Here is a 19,055-nt window from a genome sequence, read left to right as displayed (position 1 = left end):
AAGTTTCAGTCTACACCATACATGGGCAAAATTCGGCCCCAGGGGCCAGCCCCTGGACCATCTCAATCCGGCCCCCAACGTTCTCAAAGAAAAACTAAACAACACCCAAAAACTCAATAAAAGGCAGAATTGTGTTAGTAAATCCCATCTGCTACAGCCATTGGATTTGTATCACTATGTATATAATATTGGGGAATTAACAAGAGAAATGCCCAATCGGGGGGCACGGTGGCTCAGTGGTAGAGCTGTCGCCTCACAGTCAGAAGGTCCTGAGTTCGATTCTCGCCTGGGACACTGTGGGCGCTGTGGTTGTGTTCCCCCCCATATCCTCAGTGCCTACTGCCCAGGTGGGGTATCTCGCCGTAAGGGCCTTTCTCTCTGTGTGGAGTTTGCATGTTCTCCCCGTGCTCCCACAGGGGGTTTCTCCGTATATAACCCCCCCACTAAAAACATGCAGAAGATCAGATCGTCATCGTCATCCGACAAGTGACGACAACATCCGAAGTTGGTCCCCGGGCGCTGTACGAGAAAGCGACCACTGCTCCTGGCCTGCCCCCGGAGGAAAGGACATGCCTGGATGGGTTAAATGCAGAGGACACTTTTCACCGGCCACCGTCAGCATGAGTGTGTTGTCGCCGCATGCATTCGTGTGACAATAAAAGACGGGGCTTGTCCCGTTACGAGAGTTTACGAGAGTCACAGTGGGAGAGAGGGTTACAAATAGGGGGACTCTTGCGAAAATCAGTAGTGTTGGCATGTATAATGTTCACTGTCCTCTTCGGTTACTTTATGTATAAGACAGTATGGCCCTTTGGAAAAAAATCGACACTGTTGGTATTCACAATCACATCAGGACTAACCGAGCCTTCCTGCAGTTCCTCACAGCTGGGATCAGTCTCAGTCGTCGCCTCTGTGATATGTTGTAGGCCTCCAGGTCCAACACATCCAGAACTTCCTCTGCACTCTAAGAACAAATTAGTTATTATTATACCCAACTATGTGGTTATGCAATTTTTGACCCTTTATGAGTTATTATACATGGAATTTGTCATATTTGTGCAACCCATGCGCTGAATCAAAATATTGGACAGCCCTCATGACGATTTTGACGTCACAGACAAGACCTCCCCTCCCTCATCTACCCACTGTGTTGATTATTTCAGTGTGGTTTACCCACTACCTAGCGTTGCCAGTTTGGGCGTGAGTTTTGGCTGTTTTTGAACAGTGTATGAGGCTCTGTGGGCTGGAAACCAAACGCTGCATCTGGCAACACTGCCCAGGGCACACAGAGAGAGAACTTGCTGCTCACCCAGAGTCCAGACTGGCTGACTTGGCTGCGTGTCTTCGTGATCCTCGAGGAAGCAGGATAATATCAAATAAAAGGTTTGTGTACACTTTTAGACCTACATTGCTAATTCCCATACGGGCGAACTATCATTGTCTGTGTAACGTTAGCTAATATTACCTAATATCATGTAGCCTGTTTTCCCCCCCCTTTTTATCAAGGCTAGTTAGCGTTAGCTGGTTTGGTTAACGTAGCTAGCCATCTATTTACATTTCAGCTAAAGGCTCGTGCGGGCTTAACGTTAGATTTAAAGACAAATTAAAGTTTCTTATAGCATATGCAACTAACGTTAGACGTATTGGCTGTTTTGCGAGGGAACGGCTGAGATAACTAGTGTAAGCGTTATTTATTTTCCCTCGTTTTGTTTGGTTAAGGTAGCTAGCTATTTACATTTCAGCTAAAGGCTCGTGCGGGCTTAACGTTAGATTTAAAGACAAATTAAAGTATCTTATATCATATGCAACTAACGTTAGACGTGTTGGCTGTTTTGCGAGGGAACGGCTAAGATAACTAGTGTTAGCGTTATTTATTTTCCCTCGTTTTGTTTGGTTAACGTAGCTAGCTATTTACATTTCAGCTAAAGGCTCGTGCGGGCTTAACGTTAGATTTAAAGACAAATTAAAGTATCTTATATCATATGCAACTAACGTTAGACGTGTTGGCTGTTTTGCGAGGGAACGGCTAAGATAACTAGTGTTAGCGTTATTTATTTTCCCTCGTTTTGTTTGGTTAACGTAGCTAGCTATTTACATTTCAGCTAAAGGCTCGTGCGGGCTTAACGTTAGTTTTAAAGACAAATTAAAGTCTCTTATATCATATGCAACTAACGTTAGACGTGTTGGCTGTTTTGCGAGGGAACGGCTAATATAACTAGCGTACCAGTAGTAGCCTAACATGCCATTGTTTCTCTGTTAGCTAACGCTAGTTAGGCTGGCTATGTCAATGCCTACTGTCTGCTTATGGCTAGCCAATATTTGTTTGGCATAGCTGTAAGCTAACGTTAGTTAGCCTGGGTGGCAGGGCATACACTTTGTAATTTATAATATGGGAAAACGGTTTGCGGGCCGGTGTTTATTATGTTGGTGCACACAGTACATGGCGGACTGTTTAGCTGTTGCTGGAAAACGTTAGCTCAGCCAGTCAAGCTTGTTGTGACCAAACATCACCGCATTCAAAGTACTTTATCCATATAAAACCCATGCTTTACCCAAAATAAAGCGTCCAGGTTTTGTTTTGGTCGGTGGCTCCAAAAAACAAGATATTTGTCTGTTATAGGTATCAGCTTAAAAATCCCTCGTATCAGCATCATAACAGGCATTCAAATAGCTATTTTATTGGTGTACTGTAGCTCCCTTTGTTTGTTTCAGGTTGGGCCAATGGACGTTTTTGTCAGGGGCACATTGGCGGAGGGGCAACTCCAACACCTGATAGATAGTTTTAAAGGTAAGGTTTCTATTTTATTTTTTATAAATATTCTTATGGAAAATTGTTATTTCTTTAGCCCAAGCTCGGCCTCGCCTGCCCTATTGGCACACCTGTGTGTGTGTTGCTCTCACTAAATGTTATTGCATCAGTGATGTCACAATGCCTCCATGTGTATGTGTTTGTGTGCCTCATTATATCACTGATTACATCATCAGTAAGGCTGCAACTAACGATTATTTTGATAATCTGTCTATTATTTCTTCGGTTAATCGATTTAATCGGATCAAAATAAATGCGCTGATTTTATAAAAAAAACAAATGTCCCAAATTGACTATTAGTGCACAAAAGTGCTGCTTTAATGGACAAGAGCTGTCTAAACAATTAGCCCATGAAAAATAATTTTATCAATAATTAGTTGTTGCAGCCCTAATCATCAGTGTGTGTGCCCCCCTATGACATCACTGATCAGTCTTGTCACAATGCCTCCTTGTGTGTGTGTGTGACATCACTAATCAGTCTTGTCACAATGCCTCCTTGTGTGTGTGTGTGCGCCCTTATGTACGGCAACCATTTTAGGGCATCCTCGTCCATCAGAGTATAGGCTATCGTTCCTCAGTCTAAGCGTTGTCAGTTGTCAACGCTTAGACTGAGGAACGATAGCCTATTCATAGCTTTCAAGGGGCGTTACGTGCTGCCGGGAACGCCCACCTGGCGGTCAAAAAAAAACTTGTTCATTCCACTGCCAGCCAAGTCGACTAGTTTCTCACGCTGTGTTTGTTCAGCCGTTTGTACACACGTCTTTGCGGCCAACATTTCATCAAAGGTAAGCTCAAGTAACGTTAACGGGGTATTTTAATCATTATTGTAACGTTACTTGAGCTTACCTTTGAGGAAATGTTGGCCGCAAAGACGTGTGTACAAACGGCTGAACAAACAGCATGAGAAACTAGTCGACGCGGCTGGCAGCGAATGAACAAGTTTGTTTTTTGACCGCCAGGTGGGCGTTCCCAGCAGCACGTAACGCCCCTTGAAAGCTATGAATACTCTGACGGGCGAGGATGCCCTAAAATGGTTGCCGTACTTATGACATCATCACTGATGACATCACATCAGTGTTTCCCATTCATAATACATTTATGGCGCACCGCCACAACAGATGTTGACGTAGTTCCCCCTCCAAACTCCACATTGGTCGGTCTCTCTCTCTCTCAAACTACCCGAGTGATGATTGAGCGCTATAAGGGCCAATCAGAGGCAGAGTAGGACGGGTCAGATGTCGTTTTCAAGACACGTGATCGATTACCAAATGCATCGTGATTCATTGTGTGGGAGGCTCATAAAGTCCGCTGTCCGGCAGCCAGGAAATACACATCACAGCTTCTCGTCGCATCTGCTTCAAAAACACCTCGCTGCATTGGCAGCGGTCGTCAGACTGACAAAACAGCAGTCTGTGAAGCACTGGGGAGCAGGGCTGCGTGTGTGACCAGGTTAAAGACAGCTAATATCAGCCAGGCACTGTTCACTCATTACACATCAAACAATCTGGGAACCCAGTCTATTTTTCTGGCTTCCCAGATTGCACATCAAATGGCATAAAAACAAATCTGTCTTCTGCTTGACTGCCTCCAACTCTGTGCATTGCGCTGAAAGTATGCCATATCACACTCACTGTAAAGAGTGCAGCCCACTGCACTTCACGTTCTCTGTTTCATAAGTGAACGGAGTGGAGCCAAAGTCACTCCCTCTCCAGGCATACGAACCAAGGGATTTCATCTGCCATTCATTTTCCCATCGACAGTTCGTAAAATGCTTGTAAGGATTGTTTTACTTGGTCAAACCAAGTGATTCAGCTATATTTAGAATCAGAGACCATATAACATTTCACTCTGGTCAAAAATAAAAATGCTAAATTTTATTTATTTTTTATTTTTGGTCCAAATGAACCATAAACTCTGTTCTACCTATCATGCATTCCATGTATGGCTTTACACAAAATATGGAGAAACATACATTTGCCACATTCAATTTAATGATCCAAATTATGTGTCTATTCTGTATACAACAACCCAATCTAAGGGAACATCACTGTTGTACATATTATGTATAATAGATAAATAATCCAAATTAGGAGGAAAAATTTGTTAAAAATGGTTGTTGCCTCAGTCTCTCTCGTGAGCCTCAGACCGATGAAATCATCATTGATGCAGTGTTTCCGCTACCATTCTACAGAAAAAAAAGTAGTTTTTTTGTTTGTTTTTTAGGATCTCAATAAACCTTTATGGCATATTATTACAATACAACAATACTGGTGTTGACAATAATAGAAGATGCCAAATCATTTAAAACAATAAGCATATTGCTTTTAGGAGCATCGTGCCAGCGTGGGCCGCTGTTCGAGCGCAGCCATCTTCTCTACCTAACGTTAGCCGGCTGGCTTCCGCTAGCAACAACAATGCACACAGAAGCCATTAAAAACTTTTATTTTGAAATCTGATATTGGAACTGAGCTATCTAGTGTATTAATGATCTTTTCTTCACTTAATACCTACGCACGTTATGCAAATCGCCGTATTTACGTAGTCGATGACTTCGACTAACCGCCGAGTCAGGGACAGCCCTAGATGTATGTCATTGTGTTTTTCTATGTTTACAGTCCTACCTCTGAGACCAAAAAGGCCATGGCTTCAGCTTTGATTCAAGGATTTCCCTGCTTGAAAGACTCATCAGGCAGTGGCGTGAGTAGTTTTTGATAAACCTCATAATGATGTTAAATAGAAAAACATTTGTTTTTTGAAGAACACGTGAATGTGTTTGATAAATGCAATTATTAGTGACCTTTATAGTCATTTTAAAGTGCTGGGGCTTATCAGATATTTTGTGTAAAGTAGAAAATGGAAAAGACAAAAAGAGGCTTGTTGTTCCATGGTGTCGAGGAGCTTAAAGGAGAACTTACCTCCAAAACACTTTTTTTCAGCTTTTAACCAATATATATGACTTTGGGGGTGATGTGTGAAGAATTCTGGTCAGAATTTCCACATTTGACACCAAACTGTTGCCATTTTACCATTTGTATCATTTTTCAGCAGCATATCTGGCATAAGCGCCCTCTAAAGGTGGAAAACTGCTTTTTTTTGTGCCCTCAAATGAATGGGATATTTGGTACAACCTGACGTCACGGTGGGTTTAGCGCGTGCATCTGGTGCATCTCCAAAGCCTATACAACTAGGCAAGATGGAAAAACCTTACTTAGTATCAGGCTCCAGAGGGCTCTAACTGAAGTAAAAAAAAAATCTGTTTGCTCTTAAAATACTGAACCAAACGTCGTCAAAGTTGGCACATGTCTTAATTATAGTTAGTTTCCCGCTGAATGTGTCATTACTTTATTGATATCTTACCTGAATAAGCTCGAATGATGATGTATATATTATCAGTCCGAGTTGGAAGCAGCTGTCTCCAGCCCAGGCATGCGGGAGAGAGTCGTACTGTAAACCTCATGCACTAGCTCCAAGCTCCGCGGGCGCGCGCAGCAGAGCAGAGCTCTCTGTGCTCTGAGAGCAGAGAGAGAGCAGTCTGATATTTCCGCAAACAAATATGGTCGCAGTTTAGCGCACATGTAAAATATAACGCTATACTACGACGTGACAACGTGACAAAGCTTCTCTAAACACATCGGCTACTATCATTTCCCTGCATCCCTCCTACTGAGATTATATCGGTAATGATTTTGGACAGACTGAATGCGCGGAGGAGGAGAGATCTGCACTGCAGCTGTGCCCTCTGAGAGACACTCGCCTCGCTCCGACTACTGTGCCCGTCTGTGAAAAGCGTCCTGTCCAGTCGCACCTTCGCAAACAGATGCGGGATTCCCTCAATCCTGTACCCAATCTCAGACTGTATTCTCTAAATCGCACACCAGCTATTTCTGTCTACGTGGAGAAATCTCGCATTGTGTTACCCCAGAGCGAGAGGTTTGTCCTCACTGTGTGCTGTGTGCTGCGAGCAGCGAGGCTCTTAACGTAAGTTTAGACAAGCCACATGCAAGCCACGCACACACACATGGGACAAAATGGGACAAAAATAATTAAATTTCTAGTTCGCCACTGAATGGCCAAATTGATATAACTATCAACCATTTCAGGATTTTCTGTTTCCATACAGGCCACCAGCGTTGGCTAGTTGATGATATTTATAAAGATATCGCCCCTCTCAAATAAATTATTTTTTAGGCAGTAGGCAAACTGTAATGGCGTCGATTTCCGAAAAAAAATCTTGACTTAACACAGCCAAAGAGTCTAGTATAGACAAGAGTATATGTCATTTCTTGGTTTTTTCAATAGGTATTTTCAAATCACTGTTCTAATACATATCTAGGGGGTAAGTCCTCCTTTAACCTATTGATACCCAAGCGCGCGCTCTGGAACGGCATTCTAAACCTAATGCATGTTTGAAACCACCCCCTCTATCCCTGAGGTTTGTGAACAATTTGACGGAACGGTCGGCGTTCCCTAAAACCTTTGTTTCAGCGTTCGTACAAAGTCTTGAAAGTTTGGAAAATGCTTGATTTTAACAGTCATGTTTTCAAGGTTAGGAATATGCTTGAATTTGAATATCCTCCTTGAAAAGTGCTTGATTTTCAACATAACCTGGTGTTTCATCTACACATTACAATCACTCATGTAAAACAAAAATCTTTGAATACCTGAAATGAGATTCTGACATGGGCCTTTTCATTAGAAATGATTATATTTGCCAGAGCTCTCAAATGCTTTTTATTTCATGTTTCTAGCTACTATAGAGGCTGAGAAATGTAGGTTTTAGTGAACGTTGACAATTACTGCAGCCCCAGTAATGTTTAGCGATCCCCGTTTTGCAGTCATCTTGAACTGTCACTCAGAGCCTTTGCTAGCATGCCAACAGTCACATCATCTGGGTCTGAATAGTCTTTTCCATTGATGTCTTCGTCCTCAAGTAACTCATACTCCATTCAGCTCGTCAGCTATTTTACTGTCTGAAACGTGGCAGAACTGCCAACATTCACTAAAACCTTGAGGCTTAGCAGATTGAAACACGAGATAAATAAATCTGAATTGAAGTCATTATTTTCATCCTCAGTCTAAATAGCTGTCGTGCTCGGGACGAATGGCACTTGCTTCACTAGCCTCGTCAGCCATGTCTGAAGTTCAACTTTGAAAACTACACTGTCCAGGCTAAAAGAAAATCCTATGAAACCCACAATATATTTCGCCTTCCCCACGTATATTTCAGTGAATCACGATGCATTTCATTGGTCACTTCTTAAAATCAACGATTCTACTACAGGTCGCATCCGGTGTGGGTGTAAGATCTGCTCGCCTACCAGATCAGATCGCGCACGCATTGTGATTGGCTGTACGTCGGGCACGTGGGATTAACGTGTGTAAATTGTCATAAAGAATTTATTTTACTGGACAAATGTGAAACTGTCAGTTACAGACACACAAGTCCCAGCCCCAGAGTAGCAAACCTTCTCGACAACCGCATCCCAGCTGGGGAGTGAGAGCCGACCGCCAGCCGGGAAATGAGCCGCGGCGTCCATGAGTGTCCGAGTTGACTTTTTGTCATTCTTTCATATTTGTGCAGATATTAACATTTCTGGTGGACTGAAAATTGTGAGTGCCTCCTTTGACTTCCATGCTGTTTGATGCTGTTGTCATGCACCAAGCAGTGGGAGCTGTAATTGGTCTACTTTTCTGGGGACAGACAGATAGACGTACAGACAAACCCTGTTCTAGATGGCTTAGCCACACCCTGTGGCCACGCTGTCGAAATCAGAATGTGCCTCATCTCTATTCACCAAAGATTTTCATTTCTTGCCAGGAAATATGGTACACCCAAGGCCGGAACCACCGTCCAGCCACTGGATTCCTTGAAGAGAGGCTTCGGAACACTAGAAAGAGGCTGAGATCCGTGAGCAGGTCACAGAGCACGCCGCAGAGCACGCCACAGAGACCACCGCAGCGCCAAGGAGACGCTCGTGAAAGGGCATACATACCAGGTAATGGTTGAACTGAAAAATAAGTTGGTGAAGCAAAATATCAATATAATGTAGTTATTGCCAATATTCTTATGTGTACTTTTTATAGAATCTACCATATCCGAAGAGCGAGCCGAACAGCTAAAAGAATGGCTGAGACTCAATTCTCAGCCCCGCACCCAGGTGGAGACGTACATGCAGGATACAGTCGTGTACAGGGCCAAGTGGATAAGGGGAAACAACTCTAATATACACGAGATCCTCGAACAGTTCCCACATCTAACCACTCCGGGCATGGTATGTTTATTGGAATATAATTTTACATATAATGAGCATGCATTATTTATAACATCTTTTGTTAGTATGGCAACTGCCATATGGAATTTGTGTTTTAAAACTTGTTTTCCATTCTTTAGATTGCACAGGACTTTCTGGCTTTGCATGGAGAGGCTGCACCAAAACTTTTTGAAACATGGCTGCCTGTATATGCACAGAAGATCCTGCACCTGGCGAGACGGGAAGGGAAACTCACATTTCCTTTAGACGGATTAACACTGGGTAATTGTTGTTGTCCAGCAGAGTTTGCAAATGTCAATATTAGCATAGGTTTTATTATATTTGGCTACTAAATGACCAAATCACAGATATGCCAACATATACAATTGTTTTCCTACAGATGCCAAGGGGGAACTTGCCCTGAGACAGCTACCCACAATGCTTCCACCAACTGTTTACAGAGTTGGCCGAAAAGTGTACCGGCACACCATTGAGGACTCCAAGTTGGCCTTCATTGACCATAAGCCTGTAAGTCCTTCTGCATATTTAAAGGGAAATGTTATTCATTTTAAGAATGTGCATGTCATTCCCGGGCTCCAGAATAATTCAGTAAATAGATGTATTTCTGAACATGAACTGGTAATCACAAAATTTGATCCATAATATTAACCATAATAAAAACGGGCATTGTGAAATTCACACCTGGTGAGATGAATAGTCCAAAAGTCAATCAGGTGATATTTAATAATTTTCTTTGCATTTACATGTTTGTTTTATCTCAGATCTTAGTCATCTTGCCTTTTTAAATGGATAGTTCTGATTTTTTGATGTTGGGTTGTATGAGGTACTTGCATACAGTCAGTGTACTAATGCAGCCTGTGCGGTCCCAGTTGGAAGACAGGCCACGTCAGGCAAGTAAGAGCTGTCTGCTGAGTGTGAACAGGGTCATGAGCAAAGAGGTCAAACAAAACAAAACAAACAAAATGCTTCCATACTGCTCAGTTAGCGTAATCCAAGTCTCCAAAGCCCTGAGATGCCAAGTTGACTTGAAAAGACATCATTTACACGCAGTTTTAGCTGAAATTGGCATTGTAGAGGGCTATAGTAGCTGCTCTCCTTATCACTTGAGCACCTGGGTTACAGAGCTCAAAACAAGGTGTAAAATGATGTATTTTCAAGTCAACTTGGCATCTCAGGGCTTGCAGAGACTTGGAGGTGAGCAGTATGGAAGCATTTTTTTGTTTTGTTATTATCATTATTATTATTAATAATAAAAAAAAAGGTTTTTGCCATGACCCTGTTCACTCAGCAGATAGCTCTCCATTTCTACAAACTTGTACCTCATACAACAACATGTTAAGAAATCCAAACTATCCCTTTAAGTAGGACCAATGACACCCGATGTAAAAAATAATTGATCTATTGACATTTTCCAAATTGTGGGGAGATGGCGATGCTTCCTCACAAATATGAGTTGGCTGTTCAAATTGTGCGATCATGTCGAGCCAGACACTTCCAGATGTGGTGAGGCAGATCTGGTCACATTGCACTGTGTGTATTACACCTTGCTCCTTCGAGCTATAATGTAAAAGCTGTGCATGAATTGACAGTCACAAAACAGTGTAATCAGATTCAGAACAGGGGCTGTATGTTTTTTAAACATGTGACTGCTCTTTTATACTGGTGTTCCAAATATGTTGGCCATTTAAGTCTGTTTATAGTGCTGAATGGCACAGTATTGTTGTTTTTGTCAGCAGCATGCACATTTTAGCCTTATGAAATAGGGAAAGCAAAATGTTGCCTGATTTTAACAGACAATTCTTTAACAGGATTTTACTTGGCTGCTTCCTTTTTAGCTGTGACCAGCAGCTCTAGAAGTCAGTCAGTTGCTCGGTCCACAAAAAGTTCACCACCCTTTAGCGGGTACAGTTTTCACCCTAGAGGCTGGAATTTGGCATGGAGGTCAAGTGTGTGTGAAGGGCACATGGGGGGTGGGCAATTTTCGAAAAGCAGGATAGGATGGCAGGGGCACAGGGCTGAAATGTGTCATGGAGGTAAAGTGTGTGAAGGTGTGTTGTGTTCATGCCAATTGGCTAAAAGGGGGGTGGGGGATGGGGGTTTCAAAATGCAGGGTGGCCTGCACCTGCCATCCTGCATCTATCTATCATCATCAGTATATAAATGGGAGCTGGGGCTCTTCTGTCTGTCCCACTAATGACATCATCAGTGATGTCATAAACCACCAATGACATCAGTCCCACTGATGACATCATTAGTGATGTCAAACCACTGATGTCATCAGTGATGTCATAAATTGTGACATCAGTGATGTCGGAGGCATTGTGCCACACACACTGATAGAGATTAGAGATGCTGCGATCCGATCATGTGATCGGATATCGGCGCGATATCAGCCAAAAAACATGGATCGGATCGGATCGGATTCCAGCGAAAATGACCGATCCAAGGCTCCGATATAAGCACTCCATTCCATGACTCCGCTCCAGGATTTCTATCCAGCATGCAGCAGCAGCAGCAGCAGCAGCACACAGAGGCCGCGTTGAGCCTAGGATGGCCAGGGCCAAAACGTCAGACACACCCGTCCTTAACCTATGTGCGATTCGAAATCACGCGTCCGCACCATAGACTGGCAAACATGGCCGCCCCCAGTGTGGCTGTCTGACAGTTTCAAATTATAACAAAACAACCACTATTGCAATTTGCAATACATGTCCCGCAAGGTTTCTGAGATTAGGGGAAAGTCTGAGCTGGCGTTACGCTAAACCAAACGTGGGGATGAGGCAGCGGATTTGTTTTGGCGTTAATGTTAGCTGTTGTGATGATGGCTAACGGGGCTAACGTTAGCTAGCTGGTTATCTAGTTGCAGGGCAGCGCTCCACAAGCTTGTTGTGACCAAAACCCCCGCATTTAAAGCATTTCATACTCCCAGAGCTGGCGTAAACCATAGAGAACCTCATGCATTAGCCTACTCAAAATGAAACGTCCAGGGTTTGTGTCTCCAAAATCAACTAACGTTAACGTTACATGCAAGCTAACGTAGCTAGCTGCGGAGCACTCGATCTATAAGGAAAACGAATGCGCACATAGCCTCATAATTGTCAACATCACATACATGTATTTTCTTTAATCTAGACTACAGGCATCATTTTTCAGTCAAAAGTGAAACGACACAGATATGATGGCGTATAGTGAGGCTTTCCATGCCTCACTATAGAACTGGCACCATGCAAAATTCAGACCGCTGTGATACACTTTACTAAAAAAAAATATATCACAATAGTGATGTCAGATTTGCTTAGGTCAGAGCTATGGAATTTTAAATCATCCATCTTTGCTCACAACATTTGCCCTTTCTTTCTTCTTCTTTTTTACCCCAGGTGTGCATAAAATACAGGTTAAGAACTTATGGAAAAGTCATGGAAATGAATTAGATGAACTAAATCGTTTACATACTATATTACCAAAGCACACACATACATACCTAACCCTAAAAATGTTTGTTGCCTGCTAGCTATCAGACAGCATAGAGAGACTTAAATATGTGCTGTATCGGTATCGGATCGAAATCGGTATCGAATCGGGTATCGAAATTTGATCGGAATCGGATCGGTTTTGAGCTAAAATATCGAAATCGGATCGGAATTGAAAAATCTCGATCGCAGCATCTCTAATAGAGATGCCTAGTTTTGGAAAATTGCATATGTGGTCACAGCTATTGCGAATGTGTGCTTGTTTATTCAGTATCGATATTGTTATTACACCCCAACTTGGTATTCTATCCTGCTTACTCTTTGCTTTGCAACATAATCTTTTACTTTGTTTGATTTGTCTTTCTGTCTTGCTTTCTTTCTTTATTTCTTAGGCTGGAACAAACATGGTGGAGTACCTCCATCAGGCTAAGTCGTCGAGACCGTACCCCTACGTCCTGTCACTGGGAAATGACAACCACCGCTCCTCTCAGGCGTTCGTCATTCTCGAGGGACAGGCTTTGGAGCAAAGCACACTGCTTCAGGCGGTTGATGTGTGCTTCAAGGTATTTTATATCTTTGACATCGAGTACCCAAAGCAGTGTGCGCACACATGGGAATTCCTCCAGACAGTGGTCTATGAAATGGGAGGAAGGGAGTCTACACAGGTCAAATTTCTCCGTTCCTCAATACTTGCTTGCAAGTAGAGGCTAGTAGTCCTTTTTCTTCTGCTGCCCATTGGCTCAGAGTAGTTCTATGTATCTCTGGTTAAAGCAAACTGTTCTTGACTTTTACATGGGCATTGTTCGTGTTTTAGTATTTTTCATGATGCAAAATGTAGTTCATATTTACACCATATGCTCAAACAGGGAGTCTACTGCAAGTTAGGTGTTGAGGCAAAGGGCTAAAATGGTGGATTCTTCCAGCATAATTTGGAAAAATATTTACAGGCTGATTGACTTTTTTTTTGGCACATATGAAGCATGAATAAATTCTCATATTGATCTCTAAACCTTTAATTGCACTTTTTTACAATTTACAATTTACACAGTGGCACTTTAAACTCTGCACAAATATGTTCTATTTAGTTTGTGTTCATCAGAGACCAGGGGAGTCTCTCCTTGTCATGTAGCTACTAGCTAGCTGTTACTGTCGCAACTGTTTTGTAGAGATCTGGATGTTGTTGAGAGTTGAAACGGATAGGATTCATTATTAGAAAGGGGGAAAACGTTTTATTGTTCAGTGTGTGCTCCCAATGACAGAGTAAGGTGTCTTCATTATTGATGTCAAAGCCAGTGGTTGTTGGCTTGTTTGTGTGGTTTTTGTGTGGCAGCCATCTTTTATATATCAGGGCTTGACATTAACTTTTTTAGGCATTGGTCTTGTCATTAAAAATGTAAATTAACTTATCAAATGGACAATTCACTCAGTTCTACTGATACATTTGTCATCATCTTTCACAAAGCAGAATAAAAATGGATAATATGGGTCCCCACATAATATACTTGGGTGGCCGTAAATATACCTGGGCGGCCCACCAAAGTAAAGTTTGTTTGAGACTTAACTTGTCCGATGGGGCAAGTAATGTCAAGCCCTGAATAATGAATGTGGCTGAGGGACTGTTTGTATTTTAAAAGAACCCTTTCTTGTTTTATTTTATTTTTTATTTTCTGTCGCCTGCTTGCCAGTGGCTATGGGCAAAGTATTAAGTGTTAATGAAACTGTTAATGTTAATGTGAAATGAGTTATGTTTCTAAAATAAATATTTTTCTCAGATTCCAACATTGTTTAAAAGTGTTTATTGCATAATGTATTTTTATTTTACCCAGCATTGCAGTTAAGATAAACCAGCATTTGGATAGAATATTCAACCAATTTATGTTGTAAATTTAATCCAGCATTGTAGTATATTTAATCCAGCATTTGGGTAGAACATTTAACCAATGTCTGTGGTAGAATTAATCTGACATTGTAGTTAATTTGATCCAGCATTTGGGTAGAACATTTAACCAATGTCTGTGGTAGAATTAATCTGACATTGTAGTTAATTTGATCCAGCATTTGGGTAGAGTATTTAACCAATTAATGTGGTAAAATTAACCCTGCATTGTAGTTCATTTGATCCAGCAGTTGGGTAAAATATTTAAGCGATTCATCCGGTAGAATTAACCCAGCATTGTAATTAATTTGATCCAGCATTGTGTAGAGTTTTTAACCCATTTTGCTGGGTTAAATGAGCAACCCATTTTGAAGGGTCACATTAACTAGCGCTGGGTTGGTCCAATATTGATCCTTCAGTTGGGTAAAAAAATACCCAGATTGGGTTGTTTTTAACCCATCATTTTTAAGAGTGTGACATCTCTAGCATGTAGACCAAAGCTGAACACTGGATCTCAGAGGGTTCATCCACTGATCTGTTCTCTGACTTCAGGAACTGTAGGATCTGCTGATGTACTGACTTGTCATTCATCTCCACCAAACAGTGGAAGATGTTGATGCTTCTGTCAGGAGAGGTATTGGAGATGGCCATCTCCTTCAGGTTGCTGATGGCTCTCTGGATGTCGTCTGGTCTGCTCTCTGTCTGACCCAGCAGGCCTCGTAAGAGTTCCTGGCTGGACTCTAGTGAGAGGCCATGAAGGAAGCGGACAAAGAGGTCCAGGTGGCCATTTTTACTCTCCAGGGATTTGTCCATGGCTGTCTGCAGGAAGACATCAAGGGAGTGTCCACTGTCTTCAGATCTAACCAAACCTTTTCCCAGGAATGTCTCCAGTACCTTCTCATCCATGTTTATGTGACAATGGAACATGTAGACAGCAGCCAGAAACTCCTGAATGCTCAGATGGACAAAAGAGTACACCATGTCCTGCATGTACAGCCCACACTTCTCCTCTTTAAAGATCTGTGTGAACACTCCTGAGTACACTGAGGCTGCTGTGATATCAATGCCACACTCTGTCAGGTCGGTTTCATAGAAGATCAGCTTGCCTTTTTCCAGCTGCTCAAAAGCCAATTTTGCCAGAGAGAGAATAATCTCCCTAGTCTCTTTCTCAGTTCTCCCATGATACTTGACGTCCCCCCGTTTGGACTGAAGCACCAGGAAGTGGATGTACATCTCAGTCAGGGTCTTGGGCATCTTTCCTGTCTCACTGGTTTTCCACACAGACTCCAGAACCATAGCAGTGATCCAGCAGAAGATGGGGATGTAGCACATGATCTGGAGGGTACGTGAAGCCTTGATGTGGGAGATGATTCTGCTGGCCTGCTCCTCTGTGAATTTCTTCCTATCACTGAATCTCTTCTTGAAGTACTCTTCCTTCTGTGGCTCAGTGAAGCCTCTCACCTCTGTCACCACGTCAATGCACTCAGGAGGGATCTGATTGGCTGCTCCAGGTCGTGTGGTCATCCAGAGGCGAGCAAGGGGAAGCAGTTTCCCCCTGATGAGGTTTGTCAGCAGTACATCCACTGAGGTCGACTTTGTGACATCAGTCAGGATCTCGTTCTGGAAGTCTAGAGGAGGTCGACACTCATCCACACCGTCAAAGATGAACACAACCTGGAACTCGTCAAAACTGCAGATTCCTGCTTCTTTGATTGCAGGAAAGAACAGATGAAGAAGTTCCACCAAGTTGAACTTTTTCCCTTTCAGCAGATTCAGCTCTCGGAAAGTGAACAGAAATATGAACTGTATATCTCGGTTGGCGTTGTCTTCAGCCCAGTCCAGGGTGAACTTTTGTGTTAAGACTGTTTTCCCAATGCCAGCCACTCCCATTGTCATCAATGTTCTGGTTGGTTTAACTCTTCCAGGTAAGGGTTTAAAGATGTCTTCACATCTTATTGTTGCTTCTGATCTCGCTGGTTTCCAGGATGCTTCTTCAATCTGTCTGATCTCATGTTCACAATTGACCCCTCCACTCCCTCCCAATGTGAGGTAAAGCATTGTGAAGATCTGCTTCAGAATTGTGGGATTTCCTCCTGCTTTAGCAATCCCCTCAGACAGATATTGCAACTCATCTATGAGTTTAGATTTGTGTTGACGTTGACACACAGCATCACACGTTTCTGAAAGAACAAACAACAGATGGAATCAATGAGAGTTGAGTAATTTTACACAATAATAATAAGTTATTCCCAACTCCATGGACTGTATTCTGCTCTACCCACCATTACTGGCAGTCTTAACACAAAAGTTCACCCTGGACTGGGCTGAAGACAAAACCAACCGAGATATACAGTTCATATTTCTGCTTCCCTACCACCGGGTCTGTGACACAGGGGATGTGGAGTGAATGTTATGTTTCTTTAAAAGGGGGGTTGGGGGAGAAAATGTTATGTCTGAAAACGTTATGGTTATGGTCTGGTTGGCCTTGTTAAGTTAGGTACATGTTACTGTGCCTTTAAGAGTTACTGCACCCGATGTATGGGATTGTTGCAAAGCGTGGGTTCACGGCAGTGAAGTAAAGAGCATGAAACTAGGCAACACGGTGTGATTATTTAGCCTCTATCCAAACACAATACCCAAAGCCCTATGTTTCCCCAAGGATTTACCTCAAAATTAGGCCCTATGTTCCCACAGCCCTATGTTCCCTCAGGCTTACATCCCCACAGCACATGTATCTTGAATGAATGAATGGTTTATTTTCAGTCATAGGTTATAATGAACCAGAAACAAAATTTAACAATTTGTGTGAATATACAGCAAGAGAAGATCATCATACATGTACATATCAGACCATTTCACACAAATACAATTTATACAATCAATGACCGAAAAAAGGAATAGGCTGAAGCCAAGGCTTATTTTTTGCCTATCCTGTATAATCCATTAGAAAAACCCAGAATATCTGCAGCAAAATAAAGAATAAAAAGAAAGACAGAATTTACTGTAAGTTATAATCCTGAATTATTTGACTTTTTAAGGCTTTTTTAAACCTCAACAATGATGTACACAATTTCAAATCATCACAAAGGCTATTCCATAGTTTAACTCCCAAAACTGAAACACATCGAGATTTGACATTAACTCATTGAGTGCCAATGACGACTATCGTTGTCAATTCAAATAGTAACGTAGAGTGCCAATGACGACTAAAGTCGTCAATTGCGTTTTTTGACGGTGGGACGTGGATCAAAGCCTGATGCATCTCCTGTAAAAATATGGGGGATGTCGAATGTGTATAAGCTATTTTACGGACCCATTAGGTGGCGACAGTGCTCTCCAGATTAGAGAAAGGTGAGGAAAAAACAGAAGAAGTCATGGGGAAACGGAAACCGCATCGGTATGCATCGATATGCATGAAGCATAACATTAGCTGTGCCTGTGAACAGCAGCCAATCTGCTGCCACAATTGAGCCCCTCCGTCTCCGCTGCGATAGCCCCTCCACATGATTAGTTGCCGACACCAGCGTCTTTCTGAAAAGTTACATTATTCTCAGCTGGAAGCGCTGGGAGCCGGCGACAAAAACGGCGGAACGCTGTGAAAAAGCTGGGTGTAGCGCACTTTTCAGTGCAGAGCAAACGCAGCAGAGAGCCACCAGAGACACTCCCACGGAGGAGGGGTGTGCAGTTGAGGGGGGTGGGGCACGCAGGGCAGCATACAACAGTGTTGGTGTTGTGACAGCATGCTCGATGGACAGATTGCCAAACACAAGTTAGAATATCTGATGCCCACCAGCAGTAAATCAAGACCAGCAAGAAGGTGTAGGGTCTGCGCACGCAGGGGCCAGCGCTGCTGGTTGCAGCTAAAAAATATTATTTTGCCAAACAAAATTCCTTTGTTTTAGCTGTTTTATTGAAGGAAATTATTTTTGAGGTGTCACTACATCAGAAAATATTAGCTTCAGAGTCAGTGATGTGCTTGAAATGCTTCATTTCACAAAAGGCTCATTATCTCAGCTTCTAGTTTGAAACGTCTGTTTTTGGTGAAAACAACCTATCTTCTACTGCTGATAACTAAAGAACGGAAAATGATATCAATAAACTTTTTTTTGCTGATGATACAATAGAGTCTCATCGTTTTTTGGGCGTGTTCGGTGTTTACATAGTAATATCACACAATATTCTGTGGGCCTCGAGAAATCACTGAAAACGCTCTGAAAGGGCTGGCACTGGGAGCATCCGTTTTCCAAAAGTGGCTGGCACTCAATGAGTTAATTCTCGCTTTGCCTGTTTTAAAAATGCATAACCCTCTTAAATTATAATAATTTCCTTATCTTAAATTTAAAAAATGTTGAATACAAACTGGAAGGCTTTTACTCCTAACACGGAAAACAATTTCTAACATTTTTATATACACTACGGGCTCTATCGTTGCAGCGGCGCAGTTTCTAGGCCGAGCGCCAGCCGCAGCGCAAAGCAGTGGGCGTGGAAAGGCGCACTTGATATCTTGGTATCGGCGCTAAACTCAGCCTCAACCATTATAACCACGCCTTTTAAGCGTAAAATTATGCATTGTCCGCTCATTGGAGAATTGCAGGGAAGAGACACACGCTTGCCTTTTAAGCTCCAAT

At 42.5% G+C, this 19,055-nt stretch overlaps 2 protein-coding genes across 2 annotated transcripts; one reads left to right on the top strand and one right to left on the bottom strand.

The window, feature by feature from the left end:
• Positions 1 to 897: 897 nt before the first annotated feature.
• LOC310792208 (NLR family CARD domain-containing protein 3-like) lies at positions 898 to 16,367 on the bottom strand (the record flags this gene model as incomplete). Its single annotated transcript, XM_083653936.1, has 2 exons — positions 15,008 to 16,367; positions 898 to 964 (listed from the first exon to the last, which is right to left on the bottom strand). Exons 1-2 carry the CDS (start codon positions 16,321 to 16,323, stop codon positions 898 to 900), a joined length of 1,383 nt encoding a protein of 460 aa, XP_083510062.1. The 5' UTR covers positions 16,324 to 16,367.
• LOC310791927 (uncharacterized protein) lies at positions 1,299 to 14,321 on the top strand. The gene is made up of 8 exons (XM_083653609.1): positions 1,299 to 1,383; positions 2,713 to 2,788; positions 5,425 to 5,506; positions 8,628 to 8,805; positions 8,894 to 9,081; positions 9,201 to 9,342; positions 9,461 to 9,588; positions 12,944 to 14,321. The coding sequence occupies exons 3-8, from the start codon at positions 5,450 to 5,452 to the stop codon at positions 13,253 to 13,255; spliced, it is 1,005 nt and encodes a 334-aa protein (XP_083509735.1). The 5' UTR covers positions 1,299 to 1,383; positions 2,713 to 2,788; positions 5,425 to 5,449; the 3' UTR covers positions 13,256 to 14,321.
• Positions 16,368 to 19,055: the final 2,688 nt, after the last annotated feature.

The sequence above is a fragment of the Poromitra crassiceps genome (genome assembly GCF_964638095.1).
Source record: "Poromitra crassiceps genome assembly, chromosome: 17".
NCBI classification, from domain to species: Eukaryota; Metazoa; Chordata; class Actinopteri; order Beryciformes; family Melamphaidae; genus Poromitra; species Poromitra crassiceps.
This window is presented reverse-complemented; position numbering and strand designations above follow the sequence as displayed.

Bases quoted from the DNA above. Each gene is read 5' to 3' on its own strand.
- LOC310791927 (XM_083653609.1), top strand. From the start codon at position 5,450: ATGGCTTCAGCTTTGATTCAAGGATTTCCCTGCTTGAAAGACTCATCA. The intron at 9,082-9,200 runs GTATGTTTATTG...TCCATTCTTTAG, and splicing joins ATCTAACCACTCCGGGCATG to ATTGCACAGGACTTTCTGGC. The intron at 9,343-9,460 runs GTAATTGTTGTT...GTTTTCCTACAG, and splicing joins TTTAGACGGATTAACACTGG to ATGCCAAGGGGGAACTTGCC.